The following is a 14,195-nucleotide window of genomic DNA, read 5'->3' as shown; positions in this document are numbered from 1 at the left end:
GTGTCCTCGGACACGGTCATAAAACATTGATGCAGGTACAGATGGGAGAAAACACTAAGCATGTACAAAACATGTATCATTAAATGCCCACCCCACCTCTTCTTTTTGAAAAGCCTCTCAACTGCCTATACTGAACCACAGTATATTAGTACAGCTGCATGAAAAAAGTGTCTTTTATTAAAAGGACAACATTAAGAGTCTATTAATTGTTAAACATGGTGCTTAAATTCAAACAACACAAAAAAAAATCTTAAAGAGCTTTAATCAAGAAAATTTCCTAACAGATTGCTTCTGAACAGATCTCCAAATCATCAAGGCAGCCAACACCTGCTATCTCCCAGGTCCCAAGAGTCTAGGTTCAAGGACATGAGACTGCTGCCACAGCCTCTGCTATTCCAATTTCTGTATGGCAGACTCGGGAGAATTCCCTTCATTTTGTATCTCATTGCAGCATACTAAACCAGCTCGCACCATAGCCAGCAATAACAACAAATAGCAAGCAACAGGAAATAAACAAGCAGTTTAATAGCACTTGCAATCCAGCTGCTTCAGGTTAATCATTTCAGATACAATGGGTGCTGTTCAGCATGGATGACTTCCATGACCAAACAAATCAAACCTGTTTGAGCTATAGATCTGATTTATGTCGCCTGTTAAAGTGGTGACAGCTTTTCATCGTACTTCATAACATGTGCCAACTGTAAAGTAATGCATCATCATTCTCCCATCTTACTGGGGGTGTGACACTACAGGTTCAATAAAGCACCTATCCTGGTGTAATAAGCCATTTTAATCTAGTCTCTTGAGTGACTGATGTGCCCATATCGTAATGGAGCTGTCTATTTGCTCCCAATACTAATTCTTCGAGTTGTATGATGTTCTATGCCAAAACCACTGTTAATGCCAATAAAACATGATTGAGTGGAAGGTTAAACAAAGAAAGCATTGCTGTCTGAGTTTCTTTATCTTGGAATACAGCAAAACCGATTACTGAATATACATCTTCATACTGTGGCTGAGCAATAAATCAAAGTCAGCATCTAGAAATAAACCAACCACCCCCCATTAAAAAGGCCATAAAGCAAACGTCATCACAGAGTAGTAGAAATCAATATTATTGATTAAACAATTACACTGATTTTTTTTGCAATTTTTAATCCACAGGGACATCCCGGGAAGTGCTAATAGCTATGCACAAAAAGGAAGCCAATATGATTAGCACTCTTACTAACTCTACATTTGACCAAAATTTCAATGAATTTACCTAAACTAAAAATTGATACTCACATTTCAAATTCTGCTTCCCTATGAATCTGACCCATGTTAAAATGTGGATCTGCTTGAAGTGTTCTTAGCTAGAAGTAAAATAACAGTCACTATACACATACCTTGACTCCAGGTTTATCCATTTAATCATGAGCCACTGTTGCAACCTACTTATGTTAAAGTCTTTAACATAATATTAAAATAAAACTTCATAGCAAATTTAGTATATTTTGAAAAATATAGTTATACTATCAGATATGGTAACCTCTCTTTAGAGCTATGTGCTAATTATTGCTAAAATAGCATGGCCATATTGCAGAAGACCTAAAGAGCACTGTATATAACTTCATTCAAAGTACATTCTCATTCAAGGTGAGATCTTTCAAATTTACACAAAATAATGTTGTTAGTATTCATTTTAAATGATAAAACAGAAACAAACTGAAATGAATGTGTAAACTGGGAAACATTTCCTAAATCATATTAAAACACTGCATCATACATCATATGATAGTATTACACTGTAATACTAGAGCATATTTTAAGCATCCAGAATAATTCCAAGTTCATATATGTTTAGAAAACAAGCTAATTAAATGACATTTCCATTAATGATAATTTTATGACATCCAAAGACAGTATATATGAATAAATGCAAAGCCGAACATATTTTAGACTTAGCACTATTTTCTTCAGTTCTATGCTGTAATGCTTTTTTAAATGCAATGCCATGTTTTATTGCAACCAGGTCTACACTCATTACTTATTGAAAAACACTCTGTATTTTAGCAATATTTAATATGACTAAGGCACTGGGCTTTGTGATGTCACAGTAAGAGGAAGTACAAAGGGCTCCAGGAATGCTGTGTTATTATTAGTCAGAGGAGAGAGAGAAGGAGAAGAAGGGAGACTGAGAGAAATGCAGCTATTCTCTCTGATCATTTCCTGCTCCATTTAGCAAGTGCACCAGCAAAATCGCATTCTCCATCATGTAGTTAAAGATGCATTATCTCTTCATAACTCACAAAACATTATAGAACACCCACTGTACTACATTTAAACTTGGTTCTCAAAAGATGCCATAGCATTATATATGAAATGTAGGCATTTACACAACAACAAAAATGCATTTCATTACAGAATCGGATTAATTGCTGCAATGCTTTTCAGCTCATATTTTATATATACTTCAAATGTATAAATTATTAATCTTTTTTGGAGAAGCTTCCTTTCAGATCTCATGTCACTCCAAGCACTGATTAGCACACTACTGAATCTGCTTCATCTGCTTCATTGTAGCCCTATTTTTCCAGAAAACAAAAAAATAACAAAATAAAAAGGAACTGAAGCTCAGATACTATAACCATATCTGGACATGCTACCTTTTGTGCCTTTTCAACCAAACATTTGTACTGCATCATTTCCTGAACAAGAACTGTATCATGTGCTTGTAATAAGCAAAGTATGCATATCTTCTTTCCAGCATTTTGCTTAAACTGTCCATATGCCAAATAATTAATCTGAGTTTTGATCTGTTACACAATTACAAAGCAGGAAATATAGTATGCTGTCATGCTTACACTTCAGAGCAATCAGAAATATCAATAATACATTTAATCCTTTAAAATGCTGTCTCACATTTGACATTTGTTTTCTCAAAAACATAGCTTTGAATATATAAAACAGCAAAAGTATCCTTTTGCTAGCATAAATGTTCATAAATGTTAATGCACAACTGCTGAATCATTTCAGTTTTATTTCATGAAACCTTATTTAAATAGAGTAAAATGTCTACATTTCAACTTTGGAAATACACAGATGAATAAACAACTATTTTTTGTTTGAAATATATACACTACTGTTGTACCTCAAAAGACAAACTGGACTTATGACAATTTTTTGTGAAATTGACAACACATCCTTAATGCATATCTACATAAGAGACCCTTTTTTAAAAAAAAATTAAAATACAACTCCAGGTCAGAACATAACTGAATACAGACAATAACATTCATGATTGTTTTGTTAACAAAATATTTGATGATTTCATACAAGAAATTACACATTACACACAAAAAAAAGATTTTCACAGTACAGTATAATTCTTAAGATAAATTATTTCTCTATATTTTGAAATAAAAGCATATGCTACAATTAAATCATGGGAAAACAAGTCTGAACCTCTGCCAATCATATCTTAAAGAATTTCTCTACATTAAACAACCCTACCTAGGGCAAAACACAATTTTTAGCTTAAAAGTGCTGCCATCATTGCAGGCTTATGTAAACCAGTAAAAGAAGAGTGCAACTCTGAAAGGAAACCTTTAAGCTTTTAGTGCCATTTTCAAGAAAGTCTCTTCTGCCAGAAGCAGCTATTCCTTTCTCTTTTGATTCCCAGAATCACTCTAATGAGTGACTGAGTCAACAGATCCTTGTCAAATCCTTGCATTCCAAAATTATTTAACACCATAAACATGTATTGTCATAATCTTCCACGTTCTAGGCTGAAGTTTCACTAATTAAAACCACTTTTGAATGTTTAGATAACTTCCTTTTTTGCAGATTTAAAAAAAAGTCTGTCTCATCAATTACTATCTTTGCAGTGTTACTTAAGGTTTTTCACAAGTTCAACAGCCTCTGTCTGTATGCATAAACTGCAGGAACTTAAAATGACATCAGGAACAGGACCATTACATCTGAGACTGATAAAACGGTTCAAGTTAGCTTATCTCAGTCTTCTGCAATCATGCCCAAGGAATGCTGCATTAACAGCCCAGCCAAGCAGAAGCTAAACTCTTTCCTTACCTCAATGAGGAAGTCGCCTGTTCTGAGTCCAGCTTGCCATGCGACCCCTCCCTCATCCACTGACTCCAGATACTGCAGGGCAGGGAATGCTGGGGTGGGGGTGAACTCTTCAATGGGGGTATCAGCTTCGCAGCAGAGAGGGAGTAAGGAGAAAGCAAGGAATACGATATGAAGATTGCTTTGGTCTGCATTTTAATATGAATCCATGTTGTAAGGGATATAACAAACTGCAAGTCATATATACAGTATAATATACAGTACAGCATGGCCTCAAATATTACATCTTACGCTAAATGACCAACAGCAAAACCTCAAAGAAAGCAATCAAAAATTCCACTTTAGGAATAGCTATCCACTAATCATAGAAGGCCATTGCTATGATTGGGGCCCCCACAGTAGCTACAAAGTACTTGAAGAAGAAATACTTTGGTGTTGTGAGGTTTTTATGGGAAAAAAACAACATTTCAGACTGGTTATTTGAAAAGTTCATTAATGAGCTTCTATTAACTGTACAGTATGTTATGCACTTCCAAATTGTTTTTCCTATTTCATTGTGTTTGTTTGTCCTTCATATTTCTTGCTTATACATATTTAAGAACCATTGTATTTATTGATGCTGTGTTTATCATAAGAGATTCAAACCCCTGAAATGGTTTTGACTCTCTCTACCACAATGGACATTTATATTCAGTTTTGTCCTCATGGTAGCAAGAAACCAGTGGTGACAAGTGACACATTCAATAAATCACCCTTTTATTTGCATGCATTGGAATTGCTGTCCAGATAAGCACAGACTGTCCTCAAAGAGTGTAGATCTCTTTCGTTATACAGCTGTACATAGTTCATACTTTACATTGTATTGGGACTTGATCTCTCAGGACTCGTGTTGGACTTCATCAGCCATCAGAGGTTTCTGCACAATATGGCCTAATTGTCTTTCCTGAGCCTTATTACATAAAATACATATAAATATGATATAAATAAGCCTATAAATATGCTTCCTTTTTAGAACTGTGTGAAAATGTTACTGGGCCAGCTTTGTAATTTGTTTTACAAAATCTAAATCTGGAAATCGTACATTTTTCTGGAAAAAAAAGATGTGAATAAATTACAGAAAGCAAAACCTTAAACTAAATACCTATGCACATACATAGGAGCATACCATGCTCATAGGAGCCTGTGAAAATAGGCAAAATGTAAAATGAGGTGTCCATGTATGTTTGCAATCACTATTTGCGTAATCAACTTTAAAGCTCTTGCATGCTATTTTTAAATTCAGAATGGAAAACTGTCCCATAAAGAATAGCATTATCAAAATGCTCAATGTGCTTTTAATTCATATTTTGCTTCATTACAAAGATTACAATATAGGGGTATATGACAATACAGAGAGAAAAGAAAAATCTGATTATTTGTAATACCTCGAAGGGCAGAGGAAAAAAATGAGATTACATTAAACCATGTGCTAGTTACCCAACATAATCACCAGTAATTGCTATAGCAGATGATCATCCTAAATTACTGGACAGTATTTTTAAGGTTCCTATTGGCAGAATATACTGTATCTATTATGACTGGCATGAAAGCTTATAGCAATGTCAGTAATAACAAACAGTAGGGTTTTGTTTAAGCATTTGCGCAATCATGATGGTACCTGGAATTTGGATAAGTAGAATACCGGAGCAATATTTAGCAATTTCTTAAGGGGAGGGAAAAATAGATCTGTTTAAATGTTAATAGACTGTCTGGGCAAATTTTAGCATTTTTTTTCTAGAATCTGCCCGGATAAGCAAACAAACGAAAGGAAGCAATACACAGCAAAGCAGAAGAAGAAGATGAAGGGAGCATGGATTAAAAATGTGTTTTTGCAGCAGGCATTTCTCCTACCTTTGGCCCCTCGAAGCACAAATCCAAATCCCTCATTGTCCTTCTTTTGCAGAACCACTGTCTTCTCATCAATAATGCAGTCACTGTGAAGAAAATTCCGAGGATAGCGCCCGTTATTACACCCCATCATCCTCATCATTGCAGCAGCTGCTCTTCCCGAGTGGAGGTTCATCATTATCAGTGCCACCAATGAAGAAAATTAATCATTTATTCAAATGAACAAGATGACAACATCGGCACGGCCACTTCCAGAGAAAGCCCCCTCAGATGTGAACGAAGTTGTCTTCCAAGGAACAGAAAGAGGCCTCAGCCGGCAGGAGAATGTGACGTTGGAAAAAAACATAACAGCTAAATAAATAATTAATTGTCAAAAATAAAAAAAAACCAGCCTCACGGAAATATCAACAAAATAGGAAGCAGAATTAGAAAGCAACCGAGGTGGCTATAAGGCCGAATGTGAACGTCTGAATGGATGTGAGCTCTCATGTCATCAGCAGACTAGCTGTAGGAGCCCAAGGAACGCAGGCTGCATGTGATTTGAATGACATTTTCATTAATATAATCCTCAACTGTGAGTGTACCAGATGCATTTTTCAAGTCAAGCGAAACCAAAATGAAAACAAAAGCCAGCGTTTCTTTTTTTTTTTGTGTGTGGTGGTGCTGGTTGTCTATCGTCTGTTAATTGCTGTCAAATGAACTTGCTGCTTCTGTATCCCCCTTGTAAGTCCGTTCCCCCAGCGAGAGCCACAGAAGGCAGAAAATCAGGAATGTGGTCAGAGAGCATAGAGGTTTCGCCTTTAAAAAAAAAAAAAGAGAGAAAAAAAATCTCTTAAATCTCTTTCTCTCTCAACCCATTCAGCGCTGCACACTGCTAGGAGTCCACATGATCAGTTTGACAGCCCACACGGCTAATAGAAAACGGCTTGGCTTAGCGTCAGCAGGCATGCTCTCCTACAGCACCAAGAATTTACATAATACAATTAGGAGAAGAAAAATGTGTAGAAGAAATAACCAAGTATAAACTGAATTTGATCAGATGTTATAGATCTCCACTCTCATTTTCAGTGATCTGATGCTACACATGTTTTTACATTTCTTAATGAATAAAAAAAGACTAATTTATTAATGCACTGACAATTAAGGAATTTACAACATACAAATGGAGCTCATACCCCCCCCCCCCCCCGAAATTCCTGCATGGGGGACTACGTTTTAAAGAAAGAAATGTTTCCTGAATTGTTTGAGCTTTTTCTTTTTAAAAAAACAGGGCTACATGGATTTACACTGCCTGTAATTTAATGCTGAGTACAGCGTGCATAAACCACTTGGAAAAAAAATGCTGCGGTTATGATTCGTTTCTCAAGTAAAAGTACACAAATTCCCAATTAATACATTTCTAGAAGAGTAGAATGTGGCATGCAAAAATTAAACAAAATTGTCTTTCATGAAACAGCATGAAAGCTAACATGAATTACAAATGAAACAATTATAGTAACACTACAGTGCCTGCACACATCATGACATCAGCATGTTGCCCTGTGCAAATAAAAATATCATGAGAAACATTGCTATATGCGGTGGGTGGGGACAGAGTTGGGGGGGGGGGGGGGGTGCACACAGAAATTCACTGCATCGCAGTAATTTCACAAATCAGAATTCAACCAGTAACAGGGATTTAAAGATGATAGGAATTATGTTATCAAAAGAAGACCCTGTCAGTGTATAAACACAAAACAATCCTCCTTAGCCACAATACACATTAGTGTGTATAAGGTTTGGTTTAACTTACACATTTTTTTGTTTTGATTGTTTCCTGGGCTTCTAGCAATAAAGCCTTTTTGGCTTTTTTATGTAAGTTGTTGTTGTTTTTTTAAATTGTACTCAGATTTGGATCTCTGTGGCTAAATCTTTGTAAATACTGTACAAACCAACACCTTTTTGGATTCATTTTGTTTTAATTTTTACATAAGAAATATGAAATCAGGGAGATGAATCCCAGCAGTGCTAGCAACTGCGCCATGGAATGCCGAGTTGCCGTAGTAACATAATCTGTTTTTAAAGGAAGTCATAGTGTAGTTGGAGTGCAATAAGGTTATTAAAATCCTAAACTGGTGATGAACCGGGTCTGTGGTATTATTTTATCATTAAACACTTGTTCCTCAAAAGGATTAATTCGACCTCTACACCTTGTTTCTGGTGTAGGTTGTCGTTTTATCAAAGTGAAATGGCTCTCAAATTATCAAACAATCATTTGCTATTCATTAAAAGGGGAAGAAAAGGCCTAAATATTCCTCTAATTATTTTTCAAAACCCTTGCCTACATTTGGCATAACTGAAATGTTTTTGGTAGAAGAATACCTGTGTAATCAGGTTTATATGTTTAGTTACATTAATGCATGTTTGAATAGACTTGCTCCAATGACTAAAGCTACTCCCTGCTTTTCTATGTGTGTTTTACTGCTTACCCATCTGGAAATGGAATGTCAACACTATTGTTCTGCAGTATGTTGTTCTCATTCAGAGGGTAATTGCTGTCCTTCTCTGAGAAAAAAAACTAGAATCACCCTGACATTTTTAAGACTCTCATTTTGAAAAGAGGCAAAGTTGTAAGTTCATCCTATTCTACATAAAAAAAAATAGAAAAAAATTCTATCCTTATGTATAGTTGTTAAGCATTCACGTCTATGTACATAATTCATTATACAGTTTTACGTGCCGACAGTATTTTAATGTTTTGAAGTAGAATATTTCAATATAAGTTTATGTTTTAATTTCACATGACAATTTTTTTTATTCTTCTCATTGTTAGCAGGTATTTATGTTTGTTTTTAAAGGCTAGTAGTTCACAACATGATGTTTTCAGCAAAAGCAAAATACTTCAAACTAACTGCAAAGCACAATAACTTTTAACATAGATGTATTTTCATCTTGAAATTTCCAATTGTATCCAACACAGAGAAAAAAAAAAGATATAGGGCTGTATTACCAGATCATTATGGAATTATTAAAATTGTAACACACACTTTTTACAGTTACAGTACCTTTTAAAACCAGTGTCATACTAGATTATTCTATTAATACTATTAATAGTATATGCTTCATTAATTCTTACAACTAGTATTTTCTTCATATTTTGACTACTTCAAATAATGGAAAACAATTTAATTACCATGTCTATTAATTCTACTAAATATTTAAACAAAAATTGTCTGATAAAGTTTCAGCATTAGACATACCAGTTGTTGACTGCCTCAAATACCAATTCAAACAATTAGCACAATATTAAAATTGGGCAAAAAAACAATACTGGAAGTTAGATGTATATGAGAATCAGTGAGTACCCTCACTGGGGTTGTAAAGTCATAAAAAATTGTCTCAGCTTGCTTAGCACGATAGTTGATTTTACTAAATTATGCAACATGTGGATGAAATTCTATTGTAATATAATACGCCACTATTAATAATCCTATATAATCCTCTTTTCTCGTTATCAGGGAACCATTTTTAACATTTATTCTTCTCAAAACATTGCATAGAAGTTCAAATAATTTCTTTGTGAACTTTCATTTTCTCATTATTCTAATACAGAATTTTAGCAAGAAATGTTTCACATATTTTAAAGAAATAGTGAATCCAACAAAATGGTTGTCATGGAAAATGACAGGTTAAAACTTTGGAATTGTTGCTTCAGAAAGATGCAAAAAAAGATTAAATGTTCTTGCAAAATGTGATCATCTAAAAAGAGTGATATCATGAAATCCACTTCCTCAGTAAACAAAATACATGATCCTTACATATTCAACACTTAAAAAGCTAGCTTCAGGAATACAGACACATGGGTACACTTTCACACTCAGTAATGTACAGTATTAAAGTGGAAAGGATATATTTTTTAAGCTTCACTAATTTTTATCCTGCACAGAAAACATGCCATAACAAACATTTTGCATGTTTCTCTCCATTATCTGACAAAATGTATCAAAAGCGATGAGTTCATATTCTACAGCTCATATCTTGCAATTATTCTTTGCAAACATACCCATTTAAAAACAGTAAACTACAGTATCGAATGTTCATTATATTGTTTTAAAACAACTACTGGCAAAACCAATTTCATGTGTACAAAAGTAATACATTTCTAGCTTTCAGTTTATTATAAAGGCACAAACATTACCAATGTTAACTTTAACAAAAAAACAGGGAGATATAAATACAGACGTTTTTTTACATATCTGAGATATTTAATTCTAAAATCTCCTTCCTTGGTACCAAGCAAAAGTTTAATGCAATAGGATACCTATGTACAATGTACTTTGATTCATATTGATAATGATAGAAACAAATGCCAGAAAGCAAAAAAACATACAGTACATAAAAATTAATAACATTCACAATCAAGTTCAGTTCAGGCATAATTTTAATTTGATGATGAATACAGTGTTTTAAATGACTGGTATTTTAACTGCTGTACTTGTAATAGTGCTTCAAAGCTCAATATACTTGTTATAAGACCATGTCATAAGAGCAATTCCACTGCTCACCAAGAAGGTACAGTAAGTCCACAGCTATACCTTGAGTAAATGTATCTTCTTTTCTCATTGTGAGGGATGATTTCTACCATGATTCTAAAGACAAATTCTCCTGATCTCTAGATAGCTGAAAAGTTGCTTGCTGAGGAATGAAGGATTGTGATAAAACCTACACTGAGTTTAGCCAAGAAGATTAATGTCCTTCTTTTCCCATCTAAATCATGTCATGACACATTTGTGGCCAATAAAGCCCCATATAAAAAACATACTGCACTGGCACGATAATTAATAGGTTTGAGTATAAGACCTTCACACACTGATTTACAACTAGTCAGAGTCAATAGGATGGCTATATAACAGTGTCAAATCGAACAGGCCTGTACAGTGTATTTCACACTGCTACCCTGGGAAAAGGACAGTCAATGAACATAACAGCTAGGTTCACCTTGACTCACTTAGCCTTTCAGAAAAATATCAACATAAGCAACAACAATTAATAAAGAGCATTACAATAAAAGGTTTTCATATTGTATCGTTTTATAAATTCGCTTATGATATTCCCTGGCAAATGGGTCTGTCTGTGTTATGTAGCTCCAGACAAATATTAAGGTTACAAATACTTTACCTTAAGTATTGCATTTGTTTGGTACTGTCTTTGCTTGAAAGTTGAAAACTAAGCTTCCATTTTATAATAGCAAAAATAATATTTTTTTCAGAAGAACATATGACCTTGACAGCTGTTCAGTCAAATAAAATGTAATTCTATAAAAGTCAAATGAATTCAAATAGCATTATGACTCTCCTATACAGTAGGTATTCATGAATACATTTGAACTGGAGTTCCAATTTCAAACAGATTGCCTTTGCAGTACACAATGTTAAACATGTCTCTATTATCATCTAAAAAAACTGCCTGCTAACATTTCAACAACAAATATTCCAAACCTAGTCATTGCTGGGAGTCAGAATTTATGAGTAATGATTTGCATGCAAGAAGTAGCAGCAAAGCAGTGAGCTGTACTTCACACTTGCCAACAGACATGCACTCTTGAGCAGTTTGGACAGATTCCTAATTAATATAAACTGCTCAGGCCGACACTGAGCTTGATCAAATAGAATGTAATTGCCGAACATGGGTTTATATTTATAAATGTCCAGCACTAGTTACACTGTCCAAATGTTATTTTAATGTAATTTGTTACCAGTAGGCATCAGATCCATAAAACCGTAGCTCCTGCATTGTATAATTAGGAGCTTGTACCATGATCAATCACAACAAAACAGTAAATTCAAATGTACAGTAAGCTCGAACAGGACACTTGATTACTGCACAGAAGAAACATCCAGCATATTTTGTCACTTATTCTATTAATTTTGAACACAAGCCTTATTTATTTCCAAAACAACAACTGAATAACTGTGTGAAAATATAAATACTGATGATTTAATTTGCCTGCAGCAAACGAACAGAAACTGGGCTACATACAGTACTTTACATTCCACAGTTTGTTTTCTTTGTAACATCAAAACTGCAAAATTCATTCACTCCAAGTCCATGGTTTCATGCAACATCAGAAGAAGATTTAGAGTTGCAGTATATTACCATATTATTTTGGAATTATTAAAACTGCAACACACGCAGATGTTCTTTACTATAATAATCCTTTAGTTCCCATGTCCCATTTTTTTACTTCTTGTTCATTATAACTACTAAAAACTAAAGAAAACTAAAAAAAACTTTATTAAAGTTATTTTTATATTCAACAGTGATAACTATATTGAACCTCTATATCAAGATATTCAATAACTACTTTACCTACAGTACAGTATGTCAATGTTATGAGAGCTTGAACTAAAAAAATGTGTGCACAAAAGTAAAGGATGAAGAACATCTGAAATAGTTAAAAGATATCTAGATCATTGGTGTCTCCTCCAGACTCTCAGTCACAGAACAGGTTGCTTGAACTTGTACTGTAAAGGTACTGCCTCTCCTTTACAAACCATTCAACCTCATTTGGATTTTTTACAACTTAGTAAGAAAGAGTAAAGAAAAGCTGGTCATCAACTCCACACGATCCAGAGGAAAACATGGCAGGAAATGGTTTTTGCTTTTGTATGTCACAATGAAGAATATTTCTGTAAGTCCTTTTTCAAAGTTAGGTGAGGGGAGCCTCTTCAAAGGTTTGTGTGAACTCCATAATGGTGAGAGAAGCAGTAGGAGGTGATATTTTGGACGTCCAAGACAATTTGCTTAATATTTTTCTTGTTCTTTAAAGAAACAACGCTTTCCACTCCTGTCTTGAGAAACTTCAGCTGCCTTTTTTTCCATCCGTTTTCCCAACCTGGTGCACTTATCTGACCTCTGTTTTTCACCATCATGGGGTCCACAGGCTGGATCTGATCATACCGGCTGCTTTCCAGATTAGTGGCAGCATTTGTTTTGGAAAAACTTAACCAGATTACACTCACTACATTAACTACTGGTCCTGTAAGGTGGCTTCTGTTTTTTTCCCATCTTGGATTCTAAATTATGATTTGAAATATCTAAAATATGGTTCATTTAAAATTTCTTACAGTTTTGACATTAAAATATGTTCTCATGTTTAAAACAAAATAATAACATAATTGCACATGACTGGAATCAATTCTCTCCAAACCCTTTGCATTGAGACCTGCAGCATAAAACACAAATACAGTAAGAGCATCCCCTTACCTTGATGCATCAAAGCTATCGTAAGATCCAACAGTATAGTGCCTAAAAAGCTTCTTTGTTCTGTCCGTTCTGGTTTCTGTGAAAAAATAAAGAAAAAAGTCAAACTAATATATGTTAGAAAAAAATAATATAATAAACATAAAATATAACCCTACATTAAGTTTGTACCTAAATAATCTCTTGAGTAAGAGAGAAGAGATTTGTGATATCATGACCAAGAGTATTCTCTTTTATAGCTGAAATATTGAATGACACAAAATTGCTAGATCCCTGCAATTGTAATAATTGTGTACATTTTTGGAACGTGCAGAAATGTGTTTGGATTTTTCATACATTTACATGCATTCTTTCCATTTTATGACACAGAGCAAGCTATTCTCCATTACACTCTTGCAATAATTGAGAGGAGTGATTTCCTTTGCTTAAGGGGATCAATTCGTCCATGATGCCGATTTCAATGAGACAATAAGAAGCACCTTGTAATCAGAGCACTGCTTCAGCAGCTTCTACAAGCCACATGAGTCACACCTCACTATCGGGATACAGAAACTCCATTCAGTAATTTTATTCCTTCTCTTTCCTCTGACTCACTAACAAAAAAAGGAGAAGCTATACAGAGTTCTGATTTTCTTTACCATTTTCTTTACAATATAAATTCTATTTAAGCTCATAAGGTAAAAAAAAATCCACAATCTCCTTTTCCAATAAACGCCAAGCATACGCTATTTCAGGCTTAGATCCTAGAGGATAAGAGCCTTCTATTGCATCCAGTCACTGATGTTCATAATGAGTACTTTATCAAGACCTGTGGAATTCAACAATTGAATGCAGATTTTGCTGTTTGCTAATCTGCTTCTCTTATTCTCTTATGTCTTATTCTCATCTTTTCTTCCCATTGTGTGTGCACTACGTACATAATTGCATGGACATTTCTGTTCATTCGTATCATGGAAAATTGCTAACACTGCGAAGTAGGTACAAAACAATTACAATTT

At 34.4% G+C, this 14,195-nt stretch overlaps 1 protein-coding gene across 1 annotated transcript in view; it reads right to left on the bottom strand.

The window, feature by feature from the left end:
- Nucleotides 1-14,195, bottom strand: part of shank2b (SH3 and multiple ankyrin repeat domains 2b) — a 139,067-nt gene that overhangs the window by 56,667 nt on the left and 68,205 nt on the right. The window contains exons 14-16 of the mRNA XM_088935195.1: nucleotides 13,201-13,276; nucleotides 5,959-6,041; nucleotides 4,072-4,196 (exon numbers count right to left, since the gene is read on the bottom strand). Of these exons, the coding sequence (XP_088791321.1) occupies nucleotides 4,072-4,196; nucleotides 5,959-6,041; nucleotides 13,201-13,276 (284 nt within the window). The remainder of the gene's footprint in view (nucleotides 1-4,071; nucleotides 4,197-5,958; nucleotides 6,042-13,200; nucleotides 13,277-14,195) is intronic.

This window comes from Atractosteus spatula, chromosome 16, assembly GCF_055471065.1.
Source record: "Atractosteus spatula isolate fAtrSpa1 chromosome 16, fAtrSpa1.hap1, whole genome shotgun sequence".
NCBI lineage: Eukaryota > Metazoa > Chordata > Actinopteri > Semionotiformes > Lepisosteidae > Atractosteus > Atractosteus spatula.
The sequence above is the reverse complement of the archived record's forward strand: the minus strand, read 5'-3'. Positions and strand labels throughout refer to the sequence as shown.